At 36.9% G+C, this 24,519-nt stretch overlaps 2 protein-coding genes across 5 annotated transcripts in view; both read right to left on the bottom strand.

Moving 5' to 3' along the window:
- arhgap46a (Rho GTPase activating protein 46a) overlaps positions 1 to 11,700 on the bottom strand; it is a 76,051-nt gene extending 64,351 nt beyond the window's left edge. For all 3 annotated transcript variants that reach the window (XM_028446617.1, XM_028446618.1, XM_028446619.1), the window contains exon 1: positions 11,560 to 11,700. In XM_028446617.1, the coding sequence (XP_028302418.1) occupies positions 11,560 to 11,573 (14 nt within the window). In that variant the 5' untranslated portion in view covers positions 11,574 to 11,700. The remainder of the gene's footprint in view (positions 1 to 11,559) is intronic.
- A 5,110-nt stretch (positions 11,701 to 16,810) lies between these two features.
- The window catches only part of sulf2a (sulfatase 2a), a 96,282-nt gene continuing 88,573 nt past the window's right edge, over positions 16,811 to 24,519 (bottom strand). The window contains exons 19-22 of one of the 2 annotated variants that reach the window (XM_028446991.1): positions 21,414 to 21,522; positions 21,296 to 21,329; positions 19,805 to 19,858; positions 16,811 to 17,242 (exon numbers count right to left, since the gene is read on the bottom strand). In XM_028446991.1, coding sequence (XP_028302792.1) covers positions 17,212 to 17,242; positions 19,805 to 19,858; positions 21,296 to 21,329; positions 21,414 to 21,522 — 228 coding nt within the window. In that variant the 3' untranslated portion in view covers positions 16,811 to 17,211. The remainder of the gene's footprint in view (positions 17,243 to 19,804; positions 19,859 to 21,295; positions 21,330 to 21,413; positions 21,523 to 24,519) is intronic. The other variant, XM_028446992.1, reaches the window with a different exon arrangement.

Genomic DNA, 24,519 nt, shown 5'->3' with positions numbered 1-24,519 from the left:
AGTCATGGCAACCTAGTTTCCAGAATGTATACAAAAGCTTAGCACAGAATTAATGATTACTATATTTACACTAGGATTGTATGTAACCTTATATACAAATGTGGCACAAGTAGTTCTATATGCTTAAGAGTTGACAAGCAAAATTATTTGTTTTTACGAACCTGTAAGATGAACACCACAGTAGTCACGTCAGGTTGGGATCAAGGTCTGTATGAAACAAGCAGGAGAAACGATGTGGCAGAGGCTGCGTGCCTGCGTCTGAGTCTTTTCTGAGGCACTCAAAAAAACATTGAGTCCCCGGTGACGGTAATTGACGTGCGCAATTTAAATAACCGTAACGCCGAGACCATTTGTGCTATGTAAAAAAATAAAAAGGACCAGAAAGCCAAGAACTAGAGCTTTGCGCTGATATATGGTACATTACAGTACCACTGTCCAATCACAGACAAGATTCTGCAGCGCGGACGCATTTGTAATATGAGCTTCTTCGAACCGTAACTCCTGAACAAAATGCGCAATTCAAAAGATTCCAATGCTTTCTGAAAGCAGCGAACGAGAGCTTTCCAACGTGAGACAAAGACATTATGGTAAAGTTCTCTAAGCAAGACAACAACTCTTAGCCGGGGGGAGGGGAGAGACGCTCCCCCTGGCGTCTCTGATGTGGGGCGCTCTGTCTGCAATTGAAAAGATACTACCAAAGCCAAAAAAAAAAAAAAAAAAAAAAAAAACACCAGGAATTTACATATGAAACATGGGGGAAAAATAGGACATACAAGGCCAGGAGTGACACTGTTTTTTGTAAGTATGTAATATAGGTCGGAGTTGCACAATTTTCATTTGAAAAAGTTTTATAATGTCATTTCCATGTTGTAATCTAGCAAGAAACTTGTAAAATCGATATCAGTTGTTGTTCTTTTCCTACTAAAACTGTTATTGCACAGTCAAAACACAGCCGTATTTAAAAAAAAACTGCCAGATATTGAAAGGGAAACTTATCTTGTAAAGAGGCGTAGAAGCACTCACTCATTGCACATTTATTGACAATTGTAGAGCCATATAACCAAAATAAGTCCAGGCAACCATATTTGTATTATAGCTGTTAAATATAATATATATAATATATATAACATTTGCAATTACAAAGAGAAAAAGAAAATCCATGTTAAGCCCATTGTAAGAAGTAGGCCAAACTGGAACATGTCGGATGCCAGAATTTTACAAGCGGTCAAATGAAAAAATGTCAGTATAAAAAAAATTCCTGTTTTGCATATGTATTTTTTTTTCTTCAGTGGAACATTGTTCAAATATAAAAGCAGCTGTTGAATCCAATATTTCCAACTAAGTCTATAAAAAAGGAGAAACTTGCTGAGACTTACAAATACTTATTTTTTGTATACTGGTCATATTGTTGTATTATTGTAGTTGTTAATGGAATATGCAATATATATATATTTCGTATAGAGTCACACCCTCCAGTGTATAATAATAGTATCAAAATGCTTCATTTTATTAAAAAGGACTATATCGTCACTTCTGACAGGAATATTTTATGAATAATTTGGATACCCAGTGAAAATCTCTAAATGTTTAAGTCATTATTTTTATTATATTCAATTGAAAGTTGCCTATATATAGTTGACCATTACAAGAAGCAAGAAAAGAAAAGATAAATGGGTCTGCAAAATTTGTAAAAAAAAAAAAATAAAAAAAAAAAGTCTAATTACATAAAACTGTTGAACCAGACATGAAAGGTTCTTAACTACAGGTTTGATGTTATGGACAAGTGAACTGGCTAATGTAGGAGAGTGTTTTGTACTGTTTTGTGGTGCGATATAATAATATAAAATGGTCCTCCTGGAACCGGTTTCAAGCTAAAAATCAAACCTCCACTTTTCAAAACAAAAGCATCTCTTCTTGTCTTCCATTTGTTTTTTAACACTTATGTAAATAGGGCTCTTGTTTTGAAGTTAACCAGAAGTATTTGTCAGTAGTAAATGGCGGACAATGTTGGAATCTCCAAAATGTCCAAAATAAATGTGTATACGCGAGTTTTATGGATCAAATGAGCACATGTTGATATTCTACTTGGTCACTTTCTCACTTAAATTGTTTTCAAAACTTTCAAAGGTGGCGAATCAACAGCGATATTTAGCCTCTGTGTGATTCAGGTTTATGTCGTTGTAGGTTCCAAATGCATCTTGGGAAACTTGGAAGTATACTTCAATGGGAAGGCTCATCATCCTAATCATACTTATAATATATAGTAGACAGTATATACTCATTGAGTTTGTCGTGTGTGAGATTTCAAACACAACCATAACCTCTGTATCTAAACCTGCTGGTCTTACTCAACATTGTGCTGATGTTCAGTAACTCTGTGTAGCAAAGTTCTGTCATCAACACTCAGTGAGAATGAGTAAATACATGACGCTCCATCAACCCTTTCATTATGTCTCGTATCGTCTGAGACGAGTGAAACTGACTGACAGACGCTTCCCTCTGAGGGCGATGACACAACTACAGCCTCAGGAACCAGGTGGTCTGGTTTCTAGTTATGCTCACTTACTCTATATGAAATACTCTGAATGCAGGGTTTGTTGTCAGAAGAGCTTCTTAAACAGCAGTTAACTTATATGTTCACAATGTGTGGTGAAAAACAGTTCAATTGGTGTATTAGCTGAACTGGTGATGAGTTTACTTGGTGAAACGTCAAGTCAGAAGAAGCATTACACCTGCACAGGATTTCGTGTAAACTTTAAGGTTGATTCCCCAGTTGGAGGTTGTCAATGGTTTCACAAATAATGTTTTGAGATTATTATATATATATTACACATTTCAATGGTATTTTTCTGTTTGTGGCTGAGAGTCTAGTAGTGTAGCTCAGGGATTCTCAACCTTGGGGCCAGGAGCCTCATTTGTGGTCGCGAGTCACTGGGACGGGGACCAGATGCCTTTAAGAAACAAAGAATACTTTCTGAACAATTTGAGCCCATTTTTGATTATTTTTTACCATTTTTCTGCAACTACACCAAACTTGCCATATTTTCACCAATTTTCAAAAGTTTTTCTTTAAAGCATTTTTGCCAGATTACTCCCATTTCTGCCACTTCATCAAATTTCAATGCCGTTTCTACACGTTCTTTGCACTTTCGAGATATTTTTTGGCACTTATAAATAGGGGTGGGAACCTCTGGGTACCTCACGATACGATACGATACGCGATACAAGGCTCACGATAACTATTATCTCACGATATGACGATACTACAATTATCGATATATTGGTCAGAAATCAATCTATGATAATCTATGACATAACAAGAAGAAAAAGATTAAGTGAAAAAATAAAATTTTTATTTTATATCTCTGAAAGACAATAAATTGAAAAAGTGTCCTATGAACAGTGACACTATTTTAGTGCAACATTTCTGTAAATAAGTGTCATCATACCAATGTAAACTAATAAGTATCTCCATTAGTGCTTTCAGATAAACAAAAAAATAGGGTCTTTCTTACCAGTGACACCATTATAGTGCAATATTCCAGTAAACAATATATTGGTTCCTTCAACAAACAGTGACAAAATTTCTGTGAAGACATACCTGCACATTTTAGTGAAACGCAGAAAGGTTTTGAAAAAAAAAACAAATTCAAAAAAATAAAATATTCAGATGAATAAATGAATGTGGTTATCACAGATTCATAGAACAATGGACCATCCATACTGACTTTATGGATGGACCCCAAAAATCTCTCCCCTTTAATCCCCCTTATACGTAGATGGCCCTGTCTCCACATGGCTGTTCTTCAATGTTCATGTCTGTGTTCAACCACCTTCAGGTATAGTGGGGGACCACAGTCTCTGGAACTTTTAATTTGGGGGTCGCAGGCTAAAAAGATTGAGAACCACTGGTGTAGCTAACGTTTTCCTGGCAATGTAATCTCATGTGATTTCAGCATAAACATCCTGTTTATGCAAGTTCTCTGAAGCATATAAATGTCAAATTAATATCAGTACTTGACTACAAATTCTTATTGGGCATGTTTGGTATAATTTCAGGACATTAATTAGCCATCTAAACGGGGAAAGATGATGAAACAGAAACCAAACGGAAAAGTGTATAGTGAGGAAGAAATGGATAAACGCTGAAATGGACTCTACCGCTTGTGTAAAGTGAAGGCACTTACAAATATTATCTACATGTGTGTCATAGTCGTGTCCTGGGGGGGGGGGGGACCAAAGTGATCAGTGCTACACTTATCTATGCATTACAAAGCCAGTTTAAAGCAGTCTATTCTAAAGCAGCCTCTGACGGTGCAGAACAATACAGACTATTGTCACAGACTCAATTCGGCGAGAACCTTCACTACTGCTCCCACACAGGGGGTGGGCAGGTCCGGCCAATTGTAGCCGCAGGGGGGAGGAGCCTGGTACATACAGTACATGCACAGGACTTTGGGTGACCTCCTTCAACAGCTGCTCTAATCTAGAACCTGAGACAGTTTCCTCTTTTCCTTTTGCTGCTGGATTAGACCAGATCTCAGAAGGTCGCCCAGATCAGCTCCAACGTGGATCGTACGTAGCCTGAGGAAATTCATCCTGTGTATGAGTTAACTATGAGTTAACAAGGCCGACATCACTCAAACATGTTTGTGTTGGCAGCATAAAATCCTGTCGTCCACCTACACACTGGTGGTGAACAGCAAATCCTTGTCATTTCTATATGACCAGTATCGTCTGGTTTGGGAAACAATGGGAGCTTCTGGCACTAATCAGTATTATTGTCTATCTTACTGTTTTATTTGGAGCCATAGATATTATCTAATTAGCCCCAAATCTGATTAAAAAACTTTCCAACGGCCCGTAAACACCCCTCGTTTACCGCACGACAACAGAGCGACAAAATCTCTGTATTCTGCACCATCTGTGATGCCAACAACATTAGGGTGACGATATCTCCGGATTTACTCTAAGATATTTTATAAATTCATCAATTTATCCCAGTTTCCTAGGGTCCCTGAATGCATCTCGGTGAACACATTAGTTTAAAACACTGTAACCACTAATATCTGAGAAATTACACCAGTTTCTGAAAGCTAAAGAGTTGCTATTTACAGCCAGTATCATGTCATTTTTAAGGACAATTACAACTTAATATCTACTATATTGTATTTTGGCATTTCAAGGTAAATTCCACAAAACGTTGAGCACTTTTTAAGCATGCCGAGGTTGGTCCAAGAGTCCTATTTTTTGGAAATCTAAACATGGTCACCCTCGACAACAAACTCTCCAGGATAAATGAATTATACAAAAAGACTCACTTGTCTCAATTTACTCTGAAATAACTTGAATGGAACTTTGGTTATTAAAAGCTATAATGAACATTATTACGCTCGATAGTTGTTTTTTCACAATATTCTGAGCAAAACAAAGGGAGCATAAATACTGGGGTTGACTTGGGTGCCATGTCCCCCCTAAAAAATCCTATTGTAAACACATAAAAAACAACTGATTAGTACAGTAACTTTTTTTTTTTAATCTTTAAAATACAAGTCACGCAGTTTAGAAACACTGTTTGACAATGTTAGGAACTGAAACATTATACCTGCCCCCAATTAAAAACAGTTTTCATATGAATTTATTGTTTTTAAAAAAATTATCTAGAAGTTTACTTGAGCAGATGCGGTTTCTCATTTTTCTAATTAAATTCTGTTCATTTCTACTCGCATTTGTCCTCCAATTGTAATCAACAATTTTTACATTAATTTTCAAGTCAGATGATTTTTTTACTGAATGTGTAGTTCATAGTGCTGTGAACTTATAGCTACACATTTGCACTAAAACGGTTACATTTACTCAAGTTTTGTGGCATAGTCATTTGTACTTTATTATCTTTGTAAAGGTTTGCATATTCTTTAGCTTTAATTTAACATACTGTATATTCCGATAGCAAAAACTAAAGCATTTATTTTCATGTCAGCCACCATTGGTCTATCTGAAAACAAGCCTTGAAACAAAGAGCATAAATTCTCCTTTTCAGAGGAGAAGTCAAACCAACAGACGCTCCCGTCCTTCCAAATATTCCACCCCTTTCTCCTCCTGGGGAGCATATGTGAGAGTTTGAGGTCAGACGAGGCTCTGGACGAGAGTGAACATGTGCAGGAGAGGCTGAGGATGGGATCAGGGTGTTTAGGGTGTTTACCAGTTCCAGGCTGGTGGGGCTACACCAGCTGTCAGGGCACCAACAATAGGGTCACTAATCCAGAGAAGAAAAACGAATGGAGCTAATAGGATGTAATTGGTCTCAAATGATCATTTTTCAGACTTTTATTTGGACAAATTATCCAAGGGGTGAAACGTGTTGAAAAAGTAATATGATGCTCTCACGGCCAATTAAAAACATTTCTCATCAGTGTCTGACCTGTTTGAATCAATTGTGTCTATACCAGGGTTGGGGTCAATTATAATTGGAGTTGTGTAATTAATTACAACTATGATGTGATTATAATTTTAATTGGAAATACATGTTGCTGTTGTAAGTTCTATGGCTTACACATAAGTAGTTAACATTTATTAAAATATGTTTCATATCAAGTTTAACTATCAGTTCTCTTGGGAATCATTTTACCATTTTTTTTTTTATTTAATTTAAGTATATGTATATATGGTATATGACAGAAAAAAAGGCTCAGAAGCTCACACCAAAAATATTGGGTAATAGATAATATATATTTGTGTATTTTACAGCTGATTTTCCAAAGTGGGCTAGTCCCAGTCCATTACAGGTTTTTTTTTTTTGACGAGCGAGTGGAGGCATACGTGGTAACATCAAACATGTGACCAAAAACGGTCCAAAAGTGGCACAAAAGTGTGAAAAGTGCCCAAAATAGGCTAAAAGCGGTCAAGAGTGGCCAAAAAAGGGTAAATAAAGAGGAACCAGGTGGTATGTAATGGCAAAGGGTAACTTAAATGGGTAAAATGTGGTAAACAATAGTGGAAAAGGGCAAAAATCTGGACCAGAAAGATGAAATGGAAACAACTGGTATTTATTGGGCAAAAAAAATTAAGAAAAAACAGATATTTGACAAAAGTGTCAAAAAAAACTTGGTGGAATTTTTGTCCCAGTCCACCTCTGGTCAAAATTTACCCTATATCATAAGACAGAGATGGGCAACTTCTAACAGAACGGGGCCACAAAAATGTGATTGTGTGATCCGAGGGCCACATTATCAACATTCATGTTAGCATCTAGAATAAAGACCAATCTGAACATTTATACAGGAAACAACAAAGGGGTTTGTCTTTGTTTTTGTCAATATGGCAAAATTTTGTTGACTTTTTGAGTGTTTTTCAAGTCATTATGTGTGTTTTTGTTACATTTTGTGTCTCTTTAAAGTCCTTTTGTATATGTTGTTGTTTTTGTAGTCATTTTATGTTTTAGTGGTTGTTTAATTTGTCTTTGTTATCATTATGAATACTTTTGTTGACACTGTGTGCATTCTGCTGTCGTTTTCTGTGTTTCTGGAGTTTTGCTTGTTATGTTGGGCTTCATATAACTTCCAACTTCATAAATTACAATTTTGTTTTGGGGGCCGCACAAAATTAGACTGAGGGCCACAACCCTGGTCAGTGCTGACCTGACAAACAAGGCCCAGAGTCTTTTTCCAGGAGCAGAGTTCCACACGAAAAAATATGGTCAGCGATTGGAAAGGAAACCACACAGAAAGACATTCTGAGAGCGTCCGACGGAGGAAGTGAAGACGCAGACAGCAGCAGACGACGACACACACTCCAGGATTAGAAACACAGAGCGCAGCACAGTGGGGCCTGGTGAAGACGTTAACACTGAGGCCAAGGGGGTGCCGAGGATTATGATTTAAGAGGCCATCAGCTGTGTAGAGACACATTATTGTTTTCCTAGGAACATGACACGGTGGGGTGGAAGTATTGCGATGCTGCCTTACTATGGGAAAACATCTCACAAGTTCACTATCCTGACATTTATGTATGGTTTGGTTAAAATCAAACAGTCAATCAGTAAAAAACACATTTCTCTCCTTTAACATACACATACGCACACACACTTCTTCATCATCTTTTAATCTCCTGAGGCAGGTTCACCGTGAGAGTGGTTCAACAGTTACACCCAAATATGTCCAGACTAATCCGCTTCACTTAATCTGTGTGTCTTTCTGGCAGCCAGTCAGAGAATGAAAGCCCAAATAAAAAGTGTGTGGTAAGGGCACAACGAGCTGGGATCCCATCGTGGGTGTAACCAGGACTAACCAGGGAGGAACGGGTGAAACATTTGGTTTAAACCAGGATATAAAAAACCTCATTAACATGTCACAACATGTAACAGGCGCTTAGTGGATAACCAGGTCCAAATTCACTTCCTCTACATGGCAAGGCAAGTTTATTTGTATAGCGCATTTCATACACAAGGCAACTCAATGTGCTTAGAATTACATAGAATCAAAGTGTCTACTATTGTTCTTTAGTGGGACACATTTCCAGGCTCATCATTGTAAACTCATTTACTGGTTCATCCAATACTGCAGGGGTTCTCAACCTTGGGGCCAGGAACCTCATTTGTGGTCACGAGACACTGGGAGGGGCTCACCAGATGCCTTTAAGAAACTGATAATTTTTTTTAAACAATTTGAGCCAATTTTTGTTTTTTTTACCCTTTTTCTGCAACTATACCAAACTTCCTATATTTTAACCTATTTTTCCCACTTTTTCTTGCCATATTTGATATTTTTGCTCCTTTTATTAACGTATTTTTGATACATTACTCCCATTTCTGCCACTTCTCCATCAAATTTCAATGCTTTTTCTGCACATTTTTTCCAATTTCAAGACATTTTTGGCACCTATAAACCCTTTCCACCACTTTCCTACCTAATGTTGAACATGTTTTCCATTATGATCACTTTTAACCTCTTTTCACTATATTTAATACTTATTTTTGCCAATTCAACCACATTCACACCCATTAGTTGCCAGTTGAAACTAATTGTTCATAGTTTTTTCTGCCACTTTTAATCCAATATTGACACTTTTCTGTCTGTTTTTGGCCACTATAATTTAAAACTGCTTATCCATTTTAGAGTGGCCAAAATAGACAGAAGAAATGGTAAAAGTGGTTCAAACTGGAAATATTGCAACAATTTGTTTAAACTGACAAATAATGGGCCTGACAAGTCATGAATGTGGTTAAATTGGCCAAAATAAGCATGAAATATGGTGAAAAGAGGTAAGAAGTGACAATAATGGGTCAATATATGCAACATTAGGTGGGAAAAGTGGTGGAAAGGGTTTATAATATTTTAAAAGTAGAAATGTGCATAAAAGGCATTGAAATTTGATGAAGATGTGGCAGAAATGAGAGTAATGTAGCAAAAATCCATTAAAAGGAGCTAAAATGTGGCAAGAAAAAGTGATGAAAATAGGTTAAAATATGGCAAGTTTGGTGTAGTTGCAAAAAAAGCAAAAATGGGCTCAAATGGGGTCCTTTCCTCAAGGTTGAGAACCACTGATCAAAACATGGAATGACGATGAAATGGAACTGAGTCCCTTTACAATTCCCAGTCCTTAGGCTGACAAATGAAGATTATGGGAATGAATGAAATACTCACAGACCAGAACAATATGATTTCAAAGCTTTACATGAGTGTCAGTTTAACAAAGACATGAGGAGACATGTCGCTATGCCAGGCTAAAGTATTAGCTTCAGGGAGTTTAAACATGAGCCTGAGGGTACTGTCAGTCACACAGTGTGTATGAAATATGGATAAGCAAAGGTGGAATCACGGAGCAACACAACACATCTGACCATGTAAACCACATTTAACCACGTCTGAGCAGCTTTAAATAGACTTGTAAAGAAAACCCTCACAACATCTGTGATCAGAGCAGATGGAGAACAAATTACACACGTATACAGTTTTAAAAAAACCAGCAGCGTAAAAAGCAACAGGACCACAAGTAGAACTGGGAGCAGCAAATGGACGCTGGAACATTTGGCTTCAGCTGCCAAAAGGCTGGACCAGTTCAAACACAGAAGGTGGATGTACTGGTGATAGATCCTGGATTTCAGCGTACAAACACTGGACCTTGTACTTATTACAGTGTCGGTCGCTGTAAATGGGAGCAAAGGTCCTGTTCACGAGTAAATATTACAGTTTGTGCTCAAACAGCGCTGCAGAGAGGAATTAAATAAAGGTGGAAATCACTGAAATTATTAATAGATAATAAAGCAGTACAATTACTGATCAGTTAAGCAGCTTACAGATGGTGTGAGATGAATCAAAATAAACAGTTGTAATAAACAGTAAAGGATGGACGATATATCGCACAACAACAAGATTATTGTGATATAAAAACAAGACATTGTTGAGAGAACAAGTGGGATTATCTGCCTTTTTTCCTTTCCAAAAATATTCCATTATTATTATTATCGTCTATCATATCATGAACTCAGTGTATCGTCCCACCCCTACTATATAGTAATACCAACTGTAAATCGATATCAAAAAGTCTACCACGAATCGATACAGGGGCCATATTAAATATAAAGACATTATTATATACCCATTTAACACAATTAGTTATATTTCACCTAAACCTAAAAAAAAAACCATCTGTGCGGTGCTTTATCGACAATATTGATCGATGGTTTGAGTCTCCATTGATTTGATTGGAACGTTGCTTAACCAATCGATGTATTGATCCAGATCGATAGATCGATACACCCCTAATATTTAAGTAATACTAACTCTGTGGAGACTTGATACTCCATCAAATGTCAATACATAATCTGCAAATGTTTTCCTATTTCAAGACATTTTCAGCACTTATAAACCCTTTCCACCACTTTTATCACCTAATGTCTCATTATTGTAACTACAAACCTTTTTTCACCATATTTCATGCCCATTTTCTGCCAGTTTAAACTAAAAACTCAAAAATAAATGAAAATAATAATAATTTCTACCACTGTTAAGCCAATATTGACTATATACTATGGTGCAAATAATAATAAACTTCCTGGATAACAGTGGGTATTATTCAGATCAATAAATAAATGTGGTTATCACAGATTCATAAAAACTAACAGACAACAGCGGATATTATTCTTTTCTTTTCACCATATTCCATGCTTTTTTGCCTATTTGACCACATTCACCATTTCTCATGGCCATTATTTGCCAGTTTAAACTAAATGTTCTTACTTTTTAAATTACACTCCCCCTATTATCCATTATTGACACTTTATAAAGTAATGCTAATATAATCTTTGGTAAAGTCATGGTAAAGCTAACTCGTTAGTAAACAGTAACGCAGACTGTTTGGTGAAGTAAAGTAACTTTTAGTAGTTATCAGTAGTAGTAGTAGTAGTAGTAGTGTTTCCATTATTACTACAGCGCGTGCTCTGTTCAGTCGGTGGTCTCGCGGCTCTCACCACGCTCCGCTCCCAGCGGCGGGAGAAGCGCGAGCGCCGCTACAACTTCCTCCAACGTTAACTTCGGAATTGTCTTTAAAGTGAAGTCTTACCTTGTAGCGGACATTCTGTTCACATTGTAGACGAGACGCAGATAAAGTAGAAAGTAGCGCTGTAGAGCTGTAGAAGTAGAGCTGCTTTACGGACTCTGTGCTCCCTCCGTCAGAAACGGGACAATCTGACCGACGGTGAATCCCGACCGGAGGCTCCGCCCACCGCACGTGAGTCATAGGCTACGGAGGGGGTCGGTGTGAATGTGCATGTGCACCCCCACCCTGCAAAAATTCAAAATAAATGAATAACTAAGTAAACGTAAAAACAAAATAACAAAAAAACAAAATTGAAAATTAAATACTAATTAAAAAACATAAATGGGGAAAAAATACAAAAGTAAAAAAATAAATGCAAAAATATTGTCCAAAAATGAAATACTGATAAATAAAAGTGGAAATACAAATATAAATTATTTTTATTTCATTTTTTTTTCTTTTATTCATTTAATCATTTATTTTATACATTAAAATATTTTATTTTATATGTTTTATATGTTCATTTTTGTTGAGTTTTTTTATTTCTATTTTTACGGAGGGGGTCGGTTATGAATGTGCGTGTGTAGTGTATGGAGGACCAAATCTGCAGAAATTCAAAATAAATGAATAACTAATTATAAACGTGAAAAAATGGGAAATAAGATAAATATATATATATATATATATATATATAAATACAAGAGTAAAAATAAATGCAAAAAGTAAATAAAAAAATATAAATATAAATTTAAAAAAAATTATATAGATTGATAAATAAAAAGAAAATACAAATATGATTTATTTTTGTTTTCATTTTTACTTTTATTCATTTATTTTTAAATCATCTCGTTATGGAACTTTTTTTACTTTTAAATTTACTTTGTATTTATTTGAGCTACTATCTCACATACACACACAAAATTACATAGAAATTACACAAATTACCTGTAAAATTGTACAAAGTGACAACAACTACAACACACAAAGTGACTCCAAACACACACATATGGACCAAAGAAATGTACATGACTCAAGGAACACACAAAACAAACATAACAACACATAAAAAGTGAGATAACACTATACCTAAACTACACAAAACAATAAAAATATACAAAACAACAAAAAAAGACGAAACCTGTATTCATTTTTGGATTGGACAAATTGAATATTCTGTTATTGCGGCCCTCACATCAGACCATCACATTTTTGTGGCTCCTGCTGTTCATTTTACCCTGTGATAGACTAGCATCAGATTAAAGGTGTAACAACTCACACCTATAGATCTTTGAAAAGCGTACATATGTGTATGGAAGATGAACAACCAGTGTGTTGAACCCTTCCCCAGTTTATCCTCCAGGAAGAGGTTGAAAGCTCACGTCATTTGCATGGTTAACAAGTGGAGTGTAATAAATACAAGTGTGTGTATGTGTGTGTGTGTGTAAGCAGTGCACACAGCAGGATTAGAAACCAGAGAACATGTGTAAGTATTGAATAAGCCATACTTTACAATAATTACAGGCTCTAGAATTCAGCTGCAATTAAAACCAGTGGGCAATATTTTAAAAACAGTATTTAACACGTAAAAATCAAAAACATGCAAAAATAAACAAAACTCGACATGGGCAATTGGCAGCCCAGGGCCACATGTGCCCACCCCCAAACCAAAATGACTCTAAAACACACAAAATTACAGAAAATACACAGTAAACAGCAAAAAAATACCAAAAAACAACTCATAAAATGTATAAAATTACAGAAAATACACAGAAAACAACTATACACAAAATTACTCCAAAAACATGCATAACGACAAAATAAATGACTGTAAATAAATAACTAAAAAATATTAGAAAAAAAACAAAATATAAATGACACAGAAAACTAAGTATACAGAATGACAGAAAAACATACAAAATTACAAAAACACAGAAAGCTACACATAATTACAGAAAGCTACACAAAAATGACACAAAAAACAGGTAAAAAAAAAATACATATAATTAATCCAAAAACACAAACTGCAAAAGACTTACAATAACAAAAACGCACTAAACAATTAAATACATTAAAAAAAAACCAAATATACACAGAATGACAGAGAAACCTCAAAAACACACACAAACCCTTTGTTCTGGTTATTCTAATGCTGACGTGAATGTTGATTATATGACCCTAAGATCAGATATAATCATATATTGATGACCATGATGTGATAAAAGTTGCCAGTCTCTGAACTAAACCTAAAAACAAACATTTAATGTCTCAACGATTATTTGCTGCTCAGATTATTTGACGATGTATGAGACAAAGTGGACAAAGAGAAACCATCTGCAGTATTTACATATTCAGCTTCAGGGCTCAGGTTTCCTACCAGTGGATAAACAAATAGTGCCTTTGCTTTAATAAGTATTTCTCATATGAACAGAGTTCCTGTAGGAGTTGGAATTCTACTGTAAACAAATAAAAATAAACTCTGTAATGGAGAACTTACTGGAAACGTACTGAAGCACACACACAGAGATCCTCAGTATGTGTTTTTATTATGTTTAAGTTGCTACTTTCCCCATATGATGACAGTAGTGATACAGAGACATCTACTGGACACTAAAAGAAAACAAACCACCAGTGGTCAAAACATCACTTTATTCACATAAAACTATTAGCACTCAGATCTAATGAAATGTTTGCTAGAAAACAAACAAATAATGGGACAAAAGGCAGGTGTCTAAAGTTCACATCATACAGTAAGTGTTACACTATTGTTGTTCTTTTACTGCCTCGCTGTAAACAATATCCATTAAAACAACACAGGGCGCTTCTCTTCACAGTGAACCTTTATATAAGTGCTTTACTCAAGCTTTTTTTTTTTTTACTCCTTCCTAATGAAATCACTGCTGTCCACTCACATCATACAGTGAGTTCTGCCTCTTCGGGATTATAAAAAATACTGTAAACATTTATATTAATTGCACAACATACATTCAAATACATACTGTACTGTACAGCAAAGATTTATGTCTTTATTGTTATCGTGTAGCACCATGTATAGCAAGCGGGGGGAGAATAAAACAAATGAGTTGGGATGTTTTTACAGTGTGGTACTAAGAATTCAAAGGAGTAAAATGGTATTTTATGTTAAAATTTCATTTCTTCAGACAACTGTTCATTACGAAAAACCCACTTTGATCTCCTGAAAACTGTCAGTCTTCTACAGAGGCGTCCTGGGATGGGGTCAATTATAATCGCGTAATAGATAATTACAATTACGACATAATTATGATTGTAATTATATTTGAAAAAAAATCTGTTGCTGTTGTAATCATACTTGAATTGTAATTGAGTTCAGATAATTGACTTTGTATTTGTAATTGTCATGGAAATTCTATGAAAACTGTCAATGCCAAGGCATAAAAATTTAAGGAAAGTGGATTTTAGGGTCCCTAAAGACTTTCTAAAGAATTTCAGAGGGGAAGGCAAAAAGATGGAAAAAAATTGCCATTTTTTTCTGAGATGAGGCTATTAAAGGACTCTAAAATGTTTTATGGGGTTATTACTTCAGGCTCAGTAATTGTGATTAATTAAAATAACATTTTAGTAATTGAGAACATAAATGTAATTGAGTTTCAGGGTAAAAATAATAATTGTAATTGGAAGAAATGCTTGTCACCGTAACCATAATTGAGTTATAATTGAACACTGATATGCTAACAGAAAGTTAACACAAGAAGGTTACGTTTTATGGGATTATTAAGGTTCAGTAATTGTGGTGAATTAAATTCAAATTTTAGTCATGAAGAACACAATTGTAATTGAGTTTCAGGGGTAAAAATAATGTAATTTTAATTATAATTGGAAAAAATGCAAGTCACCATAATCATCATCATTGAACATGGATAATTGAAAACAAAATTGTAATTGAAAAATTTAAATGACCCCAGCCATGGAGGCTTTGATGTTTCCTTTGATGTTTCTTTTGATGTTTCTGGAGGAACAGTTGTCTGAAAAAATGAAACCTTAACATATTAATTAAAAAGAAGACAAAGATAATCTTTCTGGAGTTAAAATGGCATTTTGTTTTTTGCAGTGAGACAGTGCAGGTCTGTCTAATGGGACAGACAGACAGATGAACAGACAGACAAGGTCAGTGCACAGGGTTGAATCATTCCAGGCAAACTCACATGTCACGGCTGTGAGGAAGACGGTGCTTCATTGAGGACATTCATCATTGTTAGATCAACTATGTTACAAAAAAAACAGAAAAAACGTCTTTTACAATCCCTCACACAATAAGGTCCATTTGACTAAAACCGGCGAGTGTCACTGCGACGTCATGACAACATGAGATCAAAGTGTAGCAGCAGTAGAGTCCACATATGAATTCTCTGTGTGACGTGATGACAGGAAGCTGAATAAAGCTGTTTGCTATCTACAAGCACCACTGCTACACAGTACACTGGACACACCATTCTCTACAGCAGTGGTTCTCAACCTTTTCAGCCCAAGACCCCCAAAATAAAGGTTCCAGAGAGCAGGGACCCCCACTGTAGCTGAAGGTGGTTGAACACAGACATGAACATTGAAGAACAGTCATGTGGAGACAGGACCATCTATAAGGGGGAATAAAGGGGAGAGATTTTTGGGGTCCATCCATAAAGTCAGTAAAATGATGGTCCATTGTTCTATGAATCTGTGATAACCACATTTATTTATTTATCCGAATAATATTCACTTTTATCCAGGAACGTTTATTATTTGAGACATAGTGATAGTCATCTTGTTTTAATCAGAAATAAAATGGGTTAAACGTGACCAAAAATGGTGGAAAAGGTGGTGAAATGGGATTTAAAAACCACAGAAATTGGTTAAAAGTTGCAAATTAGAGTGGCCAAAAACAGACAGAAAAAGTGGTTGAAAGTTTCAAAGTGTCAATATTGGCTTAAAAGTGGCAGATAATGGGAAAGTGGGAACAATCAGGTTAAACTGACAAAAAAACAGATGTGACAAATTGTAAATGTGGTTAAACTGGCAAAAACTAAGCATGAAATGTGGTGAAAAGAGGGAAAAAGTGACAATAATGGGTCAATATATGCAACATTAGGTGAAAAAGTGGTGGAAAGGTTTTTATAAGTGCCAAAAATGTCTCGAAAGTGGAAAAAGTGTGCAGAAAAGGCATTGAAATTTGATAGAGAAGTGTCAGAAATGGGAGTAATGTAGTGAAAATGCATTAAAAGGAGTAAAAATATTGCAAGAAAAAGTGATGCAAATTGGTTAAAATATGGCAAGTTTGGTGTAGTTGCAGAAAAAGAATAAAAATAAGAAAAGATGGACTGAACTTATTTTAAAAAACATTCTTAGTTTCTTGAAGGCATCTGGCGACCCCCTCCCAGTGTCTCGTGGCCCCAAATGGGGTGCTCAGCCCAAGGTTGAGAACCCTTGCTTTACAGCTTCCTGTTAATGGTTATCGAGACGATAAAACATGTAAACAGGTCAGAAATGTGCTCCAAAGAAGATAAAAGCCAACGTGTGTTCACTGTGGGGTCCTCCATCCAACCTATAGGTATGAGCAGAGCAGTGCGGTCCATCAGGTGCGCTCCAGGTCCTTGGATTAGTTCTGTTCACTGAAGGAGGTCCATGTAGGGTGGGGGGTGGGGGGGGGGTATGTGGTCAGGGTGGTTAACCAACCCACCCTTCCCAGATCTGCCCTCTGTAGGAAGGAAACAGAACCTGTTAGGTCCAGTTGAGACCACCGACTGGAATCTGTGGCTCCAGTTAGAACCTGTTCCTATAGCAACACTGCAGAAAACAAAAATAAATGACAATAACGGTAGCGACAACACAAAAGAAGGTCTAACGATGATACAACTATTTTGTTTGACTAAATTCAAATTGCTTGAGATGATACATTTTTATCAGATAAAGACGTGTTGACGTGTCGACCTCAGAGATCAATACATCAAAAAAGATGTGAAAGGCTGAAATTACTGCCTGAAAGTTTGTTTTGATCTCCACTTTAAACAATCTCTTTAATGTTGTCGGAAACATTTGGTGCATTGCATTGTGGGATGTGGACTCCTGTAGACAGATACATAGATACAAGTGTTTTTACTTCATTCTTTTACTGTGATTTCTTTTATTTTTTCCAACCTAGTTTGTGTAGGCAATGGAAGATCAACACAACATCTACTGCAATCTTTTTGCAACAAAAACAAATTATGCGATAAAAACATTTATTTTATTGCATAATTGCAAAAATTTGGCGACTAAATTACATTCAAAATCAATGTAAATGACGTGACATCAACCAACCTCCCTCCAAGCAACGCAACTTGCACTCAATTGCTTGATCTGAGTCACTGGAAGTCGCTCAAATTTGAAAATTTTGAATGCTTTAAGCGACTGAGTGACGCTGTGTCGCGACATCCAATCGGCAATTAGTTTCTCCCTCCCCCAGTCGTCAAGTCACTGATGAAGCAAGCAAAAAGTGTGACTCATCACGGGCAATTTAGGCAACTATAGTCGCTGAAGTCATGTTTGGTGTGAACGCATTTTTACCCTTCCTTAAAGCTGCAGTTTGTAATTTTTTTTTGGTGTTATTTGGTCAAAAATCTATAATCATCTTTGAGCATTTTGTAATCCAGTGTTCTGAGTGGACAGTGAATCACTTCTCCTTCTCCTGGCTGTAAATGAGCTTTAGAAAAACAGTGTCACTGAACTTCAGGCAATCAGAGATATTTCTACCAACAGGGCAATCCCATGAACTGTTTTAAGCATTACTATTGGCTGCTCGAGCTGCTCGTCAAAACTCTATGCGAGTTTTAAATCTGAGAGTAGTGACAGTCCCATTGCATTATTTTCCAGCAGAAGTCTCTAACACAGCTTTTAACACAAAGGTTACACGACGAAGCAAGAGGAAAAAAGGAAGAGCGAGGAAGAGAAACAACAAACGTGTTCAGGAGGAACAGACTCCGAGGAGGTTCCTCTGACTGTGTATGTGCGGCAGACTGCGCGCGATCCACTTTCAGTCTGTGCACAGTCTGCCCAACACACGAGAGAGAGATAGTGATAACAGACTTGATAAATAGCTTGTAAACCTAAGAGAAACATGATATAAGGTGTAGAGAACAGACCGAATTCATTTGCAGTGTGGATGGAGTGTGGAAGAGTGGCTGCTTGTGTGAGGAGCAGCTCCAATCCTCTTATTGTCCTCACAGCAGTGAGTGATACATGCTTTCATGTCTCTAATACATCAGAAAACTCCAATAACACAAAATAAAGTCCCCAAAATTGTTACTTGTTTCGAAGGAGAAAACAGTCGCAAAGAGTTCCACAGTGTGCGTAAAAGAGTTTTCATTCAGGAGGGGAAGGAGAAGCACAGAGCGTCTCATGATTCTACAAACTGCAGCTTTAAGGTAACCGAACGCGACTTCAGTGACTCTAGTGACTTGATTCCATTCAAAATCTAGTACCGGTAATTGACATGACGTCAAGTGACCTCGGTCAAAGTTGAACTTTTCAAGTAACTTTGAGTGACGCTGTGTCGTGACATCCAATCGGCAGTCACTTCCCCGGTCATTGCGTCACTGATGAGGCGACTCATCACGGGCGACTTAAGCAACTGTAGTCGCATTCGGTGTGAGCACACTCAGATAAACTAAATTAGAAGGAAGATGTAAAAAGAGAGGGCAGAAGTGACAAGTGTTACACCTTTGTGAGGGGAAAGGAACAGGGGACAAGGAGTTTGGGTGGGTTTTCCTGTGATTTCTGTTGTTTCTTGTCCAGACGATAAGAACAGTGATTGGCTTGGCGAGGTTAGTTTTCTCACAACTTCCAGTGAAAACACTAGAAATGTGTTGGGAAGTCACTCTGAGAGAGTTTTTAAGAACAAACACAAGAAATCTCAGTAAGAATGAAGTAAAAACACTTCCCACAATGCAATGCACCAAACTTTTCCAACAATGTCAACAAACGGATTCACAAATTTCAACCTTTCACATCCTTTTTGGAGCAAATGATCTTTGATTTATTGATTTATGAGGTCTACACTGTGACTTTATCAGATTAAAAATGTTTATCTCCAGCAGCTTTAAATAGAAAAGACTGGATGACAAAACAGATTGTTGCAGTTTGCGATGTATGTGCAGCTTGTTAGCATCGCTACAGTTATAAACAGGAGAGCATGCTGCTGGGTGAAGCAACATTTGGATGGAACAGAGGACCAGGAGCACACAGAGAGGAACAGAGGAACAGATGCTCATGATAAACTCACAGCGACTTGGAGGACGGCTTCTTCACTTTTGGCCTCTTTCGACGATGAACTGGCCTGAGGCATGCACAGCACGCAGGGCAATGCACGTGCATGAAGACACACACACACACACAGACATACAAGGATGAACACATACACACACGCGCACACACATACATGCATGAGCGCACACACATTCACACACAAAGCAGAGACAAGCAATTAGGCTTCTTCATACAGGGGAACAGAACAGCAGCAGCTGAAAAGCACACTAGCATTTGTTGTTTTCTCCGTACAATAAGGATCTTGGTTACAGTGGTAGAGAACGTCCAGGGTTCTCACCAGAAATGTTTCATAGGTTCGCATGGCACACAAGTGTTGTAGGGGGGTGCAGGGGCATCCCCCTCTTGGAAAATTTTGAAATTTATAACCCTCTGAGGGCCACATTTTGTGAAGTAAAACTTGTTACAGCCTTACTTTAAAGCCAAATGTTTTTTGTTAAATTAATAACTGATGAATTTCCTTTATATAGTTGATTGCTTTTGTTTACATTATGAAGCACACTGTTTATTTTAGATGGTGATTATGGGTTACAAAGCAGAGGATGCACACAGTAAACAGAGAGCTTTAATCGAGCTGAAAAAAGAAGACGACCCGAAACCATCTGACACGAATGAAGCCGATGTCTCTTTAAGACCAAACCCGTTTCCACCAGACACTATTCACGTCCGTGTGCGCGCATGGAGAATGAGTTTTTGCGAGTTATAAACATGATGAGCAGCTTCTTGTGTTGCTACACGCTACGTCCAGTTCATATTGGACGGTAACTATGGGTTACCAAGCGGAGGATGCAGACAGGCAGCATCAGGGGCAGCTAAGTAGCTGCAGGGGTCCTCAGGTGAAGGCCGGAGCATCCGAGAAAGTTGCCTGTATTTAATACACGGTGTGGCTGACGTATGTGTTTCTCAATTATTCAGAGTAAAGAGAGTTTAGTGAACCTGTGCACGTCTGGAGGTCGCTTATACTGTATGTCCAAGTGTGCAACAATTATTATGACGGTACCGATTGAAAAAGGAAAAAACAACAGAAAAGCCAACTACGGTGTGTTTCGACCAGCGTAGGGGGCATTTCTGTTGTTTTTGACATCATATCAAAAACAACAGGGGAAATATATATATTTATATTCTTTTGGTAGCCAGAACATCACCAAAATTGATTGAAAATTTCATCAAAATCCGTTCACAACTTTTCAAGTTATAGTGTACACAAACATACAAACACATAACCAACATACTTCTGACAACCATTCAAAAACAACAGAAAAGCCATAGGGGGGCGACATCACACCGTAGGGGACCCCTACGCTCAACAACACAAGCGAGAACCCCGCTGTCACTCTTTTCAACATCGTCTATCTTCCATGAAATCCACATGACTCAGAATCAGCAGGAACACAAAGACAGTCTCTCAGAGTTTACTGTAACTGCTTGTGTTTGTGAGCTGAACACATACCTGTATTCACTGAAGTAGTTTCTCTCCTTTCCTCCTGAAAGGAAGCGGACGTGGCGTTAAATTCTGAAACTGAAACTAAAAGAGACATGGTGTAGAATCATCGTGTGACTCTACTCACCCTTCTCTGGGTTGCACTGCTTGTGTCCCTTACAGCTTCGAAGCTCCATGAGCTGCTGATGCAACGCGTTCAGAGTGTTTCGGTCGAGGGTGCTGACACCGTTTATCAGCTGAGGGAAGAACACAGCGACATACGTTAGTTAGATCACTTTTGATTAAATCTCCGGAAACAGTTAAAAGTTACTAGAGCTGATAATATTATATCAGATGAAATTAACACCAGTGGTTCCCAAACCTCTTTTGATCATGACCCCATTTTGATATCAAGAATTTCCTGGCAACTACATTTTATTGTTATTATTAGCTCCGCCAAGAGCGAAGCGAAGAGCGTTAAGGTTATGTTTTACCATCTGTCAATCTGTCATTCTATTAGCAAGATAACTTGAAAAGTTATGAAAGGATTTGGATGAAATTTTCAGGAAAATTGATAAATGGGACAAGGAACAGGTGATTAAATTTTGGTGATGTTCTGGCTCCCAAAGGAAAATATAGATATATATATATATACTGTATATCCCAAACATTATCCCATCCACACTGTGGAACTTGTAATGATGTCATAAGTTCTCTCAGAGTAACAGCTCAATGTTGACATGTAGTGAATTTACCATGTTACCATGTCCGGAGCGTGTTGGCTGAGCTTGAGCTGCTTGGCGGAGCTCTGTGCTCTCTGAGTGCTTTTGTAGTTATTATTATTATTAGTAATAACTAGATTTATATTTGACAATTGTTTAAGATTGTGTTTTTATTTAAAAAATAATAATAAAAACAATTAAAAAATGTATTTCTAATCACTAAACTGAATCATTTAATACACACAGTTGTTTAAGATTGTGTTATTTTAATTTGAAAAAAAATAACAAGATATTTTTCACTAATTAAATTATTTATTTTTTTTAATCAATAATTAGACAGTTCAGGCGACCCCATATGGGGTCCCGACTCCAAGGTTGAAAAACACCGACATAGGCCCTCATTTATCAACCTTGCATAAAAACGGGTACAGAATTGAGCACACGTTTGGTCGTGCGATAGGACCAACGTGTATTTATATGAAACATTTGTATCCAACCAATCCCTGTGTACGCCCTTAAATATTCCTGCTTTCAGAGGCCCCGCCCACTGAGGTCAAACAAGCATTGGCAAGAAAAGAAATTTTTCCGAGACGAAAATCGACATCTTCACATCTGAGGTGGAGCAAAACAAAAATGTGCTATATGAACATTTGAAAACTGGAATTAAAAGAGCTCAATAAAACGCTCCGTGGAAGAAAATAATGAGGGAATCAATGATAGTGTTTACAGTGGAGATCAAAACAAATCATTAACAAGCAATTTCAGCCTTTTACACTTCATCAAATGATCTTGGATTTATTGATCTATGAGGCCTACATTATTTCCTTATCTGACAAAAAAGAAAAAAAAAACATCATCTCCAGCAGCTTTAAAGCTGCAGTATGTAAAATGGTGAGACTGGAATGGAATAAACCACACTCCCCCCTCCCCTTGCTGTTTGGAATTCACCGGCACAACTGTGGAGCTCTTAGATACTTTATTTCTCAATAGCAACTAGTGATAAATGTAGGGACTTTATCTTGTGTTATTGGAGATAATTCTGCTGTTTAAGAGACTCTGACATGAATGCAAGTATCACTCTTTATTTACTGTCCTCAATTTGCAGCGGCTGCTGAAGTTAGATCAGCCCTGCTGTAAAACGACAGAGTTTGTGTAAGGCTGGGGTTGAAAACATGGGCCACATGCAGCCCTTGATCTAATTTGGTTTGGCACAAAAAGTAAAGGCACAAAAGGACACAAAACAACAGCAATGTATACAAAAGAACAGCAAAAATACACAAACTTACTTCATATACACACACAATTACAAAAACACAATAAGATACAACAAAGTGACAGAAATACTAACAAAATGAATCCAAAAACACAAAAACCAACAGTAAAAATACAAAAAACAGCAAAAATACACAAAACAACAACAAAAATACACAAAATAACAAAAATACACAAACTTACTCCAAATACACACACAATTACAAAAAACATTAAGATTCAATACAATGACAGAAATACTAACAAAATGAATCCAAAAACACACAAAACAACAGCAAAAATACACAAAAACAGCAGAAATACACACAACAGCAAAAATACATAAAATAACAAAAACACAAAAACAAGAAAAATACGCAAAACAGCAACAGAAATACACAAAACAGCAAAAATGCGTCCACAAAATGTCAGGAAAATACATAATACAGCAAAATACAAAAAAATAATAGAAAAATATGAAAAACATTAAAAATACAAAATTATACTGTTATGGCAATTTTTATATTCATCATAATATGGTCAAATGTATGTTCATGTGTACAATTTGTCATGTTTTAATACATGATGACTCCATTACTCTTTGCACTTTTGAACAGCTGAATCATGTTAGATTAAACAGTACAGATTGTATTGTACTCAGTGCAACACAGAGTCTCTGCTGAAGGCCAAAACTCAAACTCACGTGCAGATATGCACACACACACACACTATCAAGGATAGATAAGAGTGGCGCCCAATCTTCCTCATAATATACACGTCTTCATCATCCTCAAATGTTTCCACTGTTGGGCATCTGACTCCCTCCTTCTCCTCACCTCGGGGTGGAACTTTTTCTGTTATCTGTATAAAAGCTAAAGCTGTGAAACTGTTAGTTAGAGTGGGTCTTGCCTTTTTGCTCTGCCACGAGCCTTTTGCCTTTCATTCTTTCAGGATGGAAGCTTCTTTTTTACTCCTTTTTTCTTTAATTTTATAATAAATCTTTTTTATAAAATCATCAATGCCTCACCTGGACTCCATCATTCAACCAGAGCAATAAATCATGTCTCCAAATGAGGTCAACCGAAAATTTGCCGTGACAATACAAAACATTAAAATACAGGAAATGAATATGCTTGTCCATGGTTTACACATGATTTATTCTGTCTGTTCTCACTCTGTCACCAGTATGTGGCAAAAACTGCACGCGGTCACGGACGTCCACTTTTACTACCAACAGGACGTGCATCAATTTTAGCCGAGCGCTGAAAATGGCTCATGGAG

Source organism: Gouania willdenowi, chromosome 5, assembly GCF_900634775.1.
Source record: "Gouania willdenowi chromosome 5, fGouWil2.1, whole genome shotgun sequence".
NCBI lineage: Eukaryota > Metazoa > Chordata > Actinopteri > Blenniiformes > Gobiesocidae > Gouania > Gouania willdenowi.
The sequence above is the reverse complement of the archived record's forward strand: the minus strand, read 5'-3'. Positions and strand labels throughout refer to the sequence as shown.